Source organism: Diplotaxodon limnothrissa, linkage group LG3, assembly GCF_057381915.1.
Source record: "Diplotaxodon limnothrissa isolate DT_005_m linkage group LG3, D_limnothrissa_male_GT1.1, whole genome shotgun sequence".
NCBI lineage: Eukaryota > Metazoa > Chordata > Actinopteri > Cichliformes > Cichlidae > Diplotaxodon > Diplotaxodon limnothrissa.
In genome coordinates this window covers 23,501,921-23,508,021 of record NC_140598.1, presented here as the reverse complement: position 1 = coordinate 23,508,021, position 6,101 = coordinate 23,501,921, and the positions used below count along the sequence as shown (strand labels likewise).

General features: G+C 42.8%; 1 protein-coding gene across 1 annotated transcript; it reads right to left on the bottom strand.

The window, feature by feature from the left end:
* Nucleotides 1-2,936: 2,936 nt before the first annotated feature.
* LOC146635024 (nuclear factor 7, ovary-like) lies at nucleotides 2,937-4,328 on the bottom strand. The gene has a single exon (XM_085344652.1). The coding sequence runs from the start codon at nucleotides 4,326-4,328 to the stop codon at nucleotides 2,937-2,939; it is 1,392 nt and encodes a 463-aa protein (XP_085200778.1).
* Between the last annotated feature and the right edge of the window lie 1,773 nt (nucleotides 4,329-6,101).

Genomic DNA, 6,101 nt, shown 5'->3' with positions numbered 1-6,101 from the left:
AAAAACGTAACTCTCACAATAATTATAGTGACACTGTCTTAAAGCCAGCAAAAATACCTACGTTTTGATGTATAATTTGTGGAAGTTGAGTGGAAATTGAGCGAGTAGCAAGGAGTTGTTCAGACATGAAGAGAAAATTCAGAACGGACGAGTGTGCAGTGGGAGTTAATTGCATAGCAACCATAGCAACACATGTATTTTCTGAAAAATCACAAAGTTGTAACTGAAAACTTAAAGAGTCATTACATGAAAACGGTAACAGATATGAAAAAGCTGAATCACACAGGAATAGCCCAATCATCTGAGAACGTTTTAAAGTTTGAATGGAGTTTCTAGGTGAAAGTATGAGGAAGTAGTTAAGTTTCAAAGACAAGCAAGTTTTAGCAGAATTGTAGAAGTTTCCCATTCATTTCAATGGGACAAATTAAAGGAAAAAAGTGTAATATTTTAAAAAGTATAATAGTAATAAGTACCAAAAGATATAGCAGTCGAAAGCAGAAATAGCAGAACAGTTTAGAGTTTGAATGGTAAAAATCGGCTGAAAACTGAGGGAGTAGTTAAGCGGCAAAGAAACGGAGCAACTAGAATAATAAAGGATAAAGAATAAAGAGAAACAGGATCTCAATAGTGTGGATGCCTACGGCATCCACCCAATAAAGAATAAAGAGAAACAGGAACTCAATAGTGTGGATGCTTAAAGCATCCACACAATAATAAATCCGAGCAATAGTAATAAGTGTGCCTTCGCATAGGCACACTTAATAAAGTCTTGAGAGCTGCCATCATTGTTCCAGCAGGAGGCAGTAAAACACCAAACTGCACCTGTTGTGCTGAAAAGGTGTGAGCATGTGCAGTAACCCAGTAAGTTACCTGAATATCTCTCTCTCTCACACACACACACACACACACACACACACACACACACACACACACACACACACACACACACACACACACACACACACACAGTACTGATACTAATGACTCGCTCTCAGATCTATTTGGGTTTAATGTCAGGGTATATTTGTGGATGAAAGTTTTGTAGGACACATGATGTGGACAGTCTGGTAATCCCAGAATATTTTAATGTAAGAAAACTCCAGACAGCTCTGGAGAAAGTTTCAGAGTAAAAGCCCTGGAGTGTTTTACATGTTATTCTGTTGGATTCAATCTGACGGAGCTGATTCATAAACACTTCACTGCCAGGTATCAGGTGACCTGCAGAGACTGATCCTACAAACACTCAGAAACAGAGTAAACCAAACTGCACCACAGTGATCAGACGAAACCTTCCTGACATGAACACAGCTCCTCAGTAAAAACTGTGAACCAGCAGAGAGACTACACCCAGCACCATACACCACCTCTCTGACACAGTACACCCTCGGGCAGGTGGTGTCCCCATAAACAGTGTGAGAAGCTCTGATTATTTACTATGTTCAAACAAACTGAGTGTCCACAAACGTCTGAGCTCACAGTGAGAGCTGCTGGCACAGTTTGGAGGTGTTCTGCCCCCTGCTGGACACACAGAGCTACAACATGAGGATCAGAGGAGGCTGGTGCTGCTTCACCTTTAGACACAAGAAGGAGGTCAAAAAATGTAGAAACAGAGATTGTTTTTAAACCTGTAAAGGGGGAAATCCTGACGAACCAATCCACAGCCAGAAAAGAAGACTAACTCTGTGCTGCTCCAATCAGGAATCAGCTCTGTTACTGTGTGAGTGTGTAAAGTCACAGAGTAGCTGGTTTCAAATGTATCTATAAAGTTTATTCACATTTTATTTAGGCTTCAAAAAACAGTCCAAGTTTATTTCTTTGGACTTTGTTCACTTAATGGATGTTTCCCTGCATTTCTATTTTCACACAGTTTATTTCTTACAGCAGGAAAACTGAACAGAATGTATGTAAGAGGTCAGAGTGAGGATGACGTCACTTAATACAGGAAATACATGTTTGTCTGTTTTGATGATGAAGGACTTCTTCAGCTCTGTAAACAGCTACACTTGAGAGGACAGAGGTGATTTCATGGATCAATAACAATGTGTTTATCAGCTTTCATCATCGCAGTGCAGACATGACGTCAGATCTATCAGAGTGAAGGCCGTCTCTCTGATGACGTCACAGAGCAGAGTCGTTCTGTCCAATAAAGGATCTCAGATCAGCTGCTGCCATCTTGTGGCCACAGTTGGTTACTGTCTCTGAAAGTTGTCTCATGTTTCCTGTTGTCCTGCTAACAAAGGCTGGAGCTCATCATGCTGAGAGGGCAGCAGCATTTTGTGGCTCTTCACACATGTTCATTATATTCTGATGATCCTGGATGGAGACAAACTACAGATAAGTGTGTTCAGCCCAACTAGTTTATCTCATTACAGCAGTTTGATGTTTCCCTTTGAATCCCCCTGAAGATCCTGACAGTGAAGCACGTACATAATACTCCAGCCTTTCAACTCTGAGCTTATTTAGTTCTATTAATACACTGAAATCTCATTTGTGTCATGAAGAAAGTCTTTAATCAAACAGAATTCAAAGATCAGAAACATTTCATATATGGAGTTAAACATGAATCATTGTTTCAACAACATATTTATTGTTGTCATAAACAGACAAGAAGACAACAACAAACTGCTCCTCCCATTCAACACATGTCAGTCCATATCCCAGCAAACTAAATCATCTCCATTTACACATCAAATAGAAACATGAATCACTTGGAATGATTAGAAACTTGATAGAATTTCAAATCTAGTTTGGGGAGTCATTCAGTGAGAAACAGTGAAATGATTTTCCATGTGAAAAGGTGGACAGCAGAAACAGAAAGAAACAGTGAAACTAAAAGAGAAACAAAGAGCTTAGGAACAACGAGGCAGCAGGAGGACAGCTGCAGTTTAACAGCTTCAACTCACTGACAGGAAACAACATTAGAAACATCATCATCCTCAACTCATCTGCTGCACTGACACTGACACCTTCAACGGACACACCTTCACTTTACCAACAGTTTGAATGTATGGAAACATCCTGTGAGTGAAAGTGTGTGTGAAGGTGTGTATGTGTGTGTTAGTATCAGGATCAGAGAACGACAGCTTTCCTCTGTTCCAGTCCAGATTCACTCTGATCCTCTGGAGCTTCTTCTGGACTGAGAGAGCAGTGACAGGAGCTGATGGTGACCATGCTGAGTATTTACCTTGATAGAACCATATTCTCCATAATCCAGACAGTATGACTCCCTTCCTCTGCACAGACTCTTCCAACACACCCAGTGCCCACCCTGTACTGTCTCCAACTTCAACATCCCAGCTGTGAGTCCCTGAGTTAAAGCCCTCAGAGCCCAGAACTGAGAAGATTAATCCATTTAACCTCTCTGGATTATCAGGAAGCTGCTGCTTCTCTCCTCCATATCTCACACTGGTCAGATCTTCAGACAGGATGACGTTTGGATGAGCAGTGTTTGGGTCCAGAATGAGAGGAGTGTAGGAGACCATGTCCTTCATGTTGTTCCAGATGTTGAAGGTCAGGTTGCCCAGGTGTTTGGCCTGGTCTATCAGAGCTCCTGAGGGCAGCTGTGGATCATCCAGCAGGGGGCAGCGCTGGACTCTTTCCACTGCAGCCTTGTAGTTGTGCAGGAATGAGACGTCTTCAGCTCTCAGCTCCTCCTCTGTGGCTCTGACTGTGTCTGAAAGAGCTGCTATCTCTCTGCTCAGAGCCTCCATCTTCTCCTTCATCATCCCACTCTTCTGCTCCTCTTCCTCCCTCAGTGCAGCCAGCCTGGCCTCCTCTTCCTCTGCTAGAAACTGCTGAAGCTTCTTAAACTGCTCCTTAATCTGCCTCTCTGTGTGTCGGGCCTGGACCTTAATGTGTTCTGCTGTTTGATCAAACTTCACTTGAACTTCTTCACAAACCTTTAACTTCTTCTTTAAGGGCTCCAGAGTTTCCTGAAGTTCCTTCTTGTGTTGTTGTGCCGCTTCATCGATGGGTCTGAATCTGTGATTGGTGTGTTTTTCTGAGTCTCTGCAGATGTGACACACTGGCTGCTGATGGTCCAGACAGAAGAGTTTGAGTTTCTCAGAGTGCAGACTGCAGAGAGCCTCTGAAGCTCTCTGATCTCTCTCCTGTAAGAACAACTCACACAGGTTCTTTAAAGCCAGACATAAAGGTGGATCATAAACTGATATTTCCTTACAAACTGGACACTCGTGTGTTGGTCTCTCTCTCCACCATCTCTTCAGACAGTCTTTACAGAAGCTGTGGCTACATGACAGAATAACAGGATCTCTGAAGACCTCCCGACAGACCGGACAGCAGAGATCCTCCTCTGATCTGGAAGCCATTGAGTCTGTGAGTGAAGCTGAAAACAGCAGACAGGAAGTACAGTCAGTCCTGGCTCCCCTCCCTCCTCTACCACCTTCACTGAAACTTCCTTTGAGTCGTGTTTTTGCTCAAACTCACATTCAGTGTGTGGAGCCACAATGCACAGTCTCCCCTCCATCACCTTCAACAGGTAGGGAAAGACTGTGGCCTTGGCCTCCCACCAGCTCTGTGGGCCTTCTCCTTGTTGGATGAGGGGCTCCTCAAGATAACATTTCATCTCCATCATAACATCAGCTGTAGTATTTCTCTTTGCAGCATCTCCTGCAGCTCTTTCATCAAAGAGGCTCCACACAGCAGACGTCTGTGGCTCCTCCTTCACTTGGCCCTGTAATGGTGGAGCTGGGTGGGAGTGCACTTTGCTGCTGCAGTTATTCTCTGAAGTGCCTCATCAACAGCTCTGTTGTCACTGAATGCAAGCTTTTTAAATCTACCATCCAGTGATGCAGCTTCTGAGTGGACGGTGTTGAACTCCACACACAGAAACTTTTCACACTCACTGCTAATTTTGTTGTACAGTGAAGCCACTCTGCTCTGCTAGTCCCAATATCTTTCACCTGCAGCAGATGCTGCTTCGTTTGCAGCTGTCAGTCATATTTCTGTGTTTTTGTGTCGCACTCTCCTCCACACTGCTGTCTGTCATCTCACAGGTATGATGTGCGGAGCGATGCTGAACTTCCAATCCCAGCGTTTCATGTTGCAGGATCAATTCCCATATGAAAATATCAATATCTAATTTGATTACATTTGTTTTTCATCATAAATATGACAGACAAAAGTAAATTCAGCAATTAGCGGGATGGTCTGCAATACCCTGTTAACAGGAACTACACTCACCACCTCTCATTCATGTGCGTGTTACGGCTCTGCAAGAGTGTGAGCCAATGAGAAACCAGAGGCACAAAACTTTAGACCACAAAACACACAATCTGATGTTGGTTTGTAAAGATGTTGCTGATGAGACTTTGTAGAAAGCAGCTGGTCTGAGTGATGTGATCAGAGTGCAGCAGATAATGTCTGACAGCAGTTTGAAGAGCAAATGGATTCTGTTCTGTTCTTCATCATCACCTACCTGACACCTCACAGCTGTTTCTCACCTGCAGGTCACACAGGAGGATCTGTTGGACTGAAGGTCAGCCTGTCAGTTCCTGCTGTGCTTCTTGTTGCTGCTGTTTTCTTGATGTAGAGAAAACAAAAACAACAAAAGAATCAGGATCCAGCCTCATGTTGAGCTGCAGCAAAATAAAATGTCTGAATCTTTTTAAAGCAGCACTCTTAGTCTCCCGCTGGTGGTTTCAGCGTTGTCAGTGAACCTGGGGAACATGAGATGATGCTGGTAACAGAAATCAAAGGTAGTGAACAGCAGACAGGGATCAGCTGCAGGTTTAATACACGTCCTGAATTTGGTTTAGTTTGAAGTTTCTGTAAAATAAAACCAAACGTTGTGATTTGTCTCTTTATGAATAAAGTTGAATTGAATTTCTCTCTGAGCTCCTGCTTCTGTTGTCTGTCAGTGATTTTATCAGTTGGACATCAAGTAAAACTTTGGATAAAATGAAAACTGTTCACACAGTGTCTGTAAATCCACGGGTGAAAATAATACATGTAACATTCACACAAGTCCACGAGTGATTGAATGAAATGTGATCATGGAAAAATAAATTCAAAACTATTCAAGACTTTTACCATTAACTGTCATTCTATTATGAAGTAACAGGAAGGTAATAACACTATAA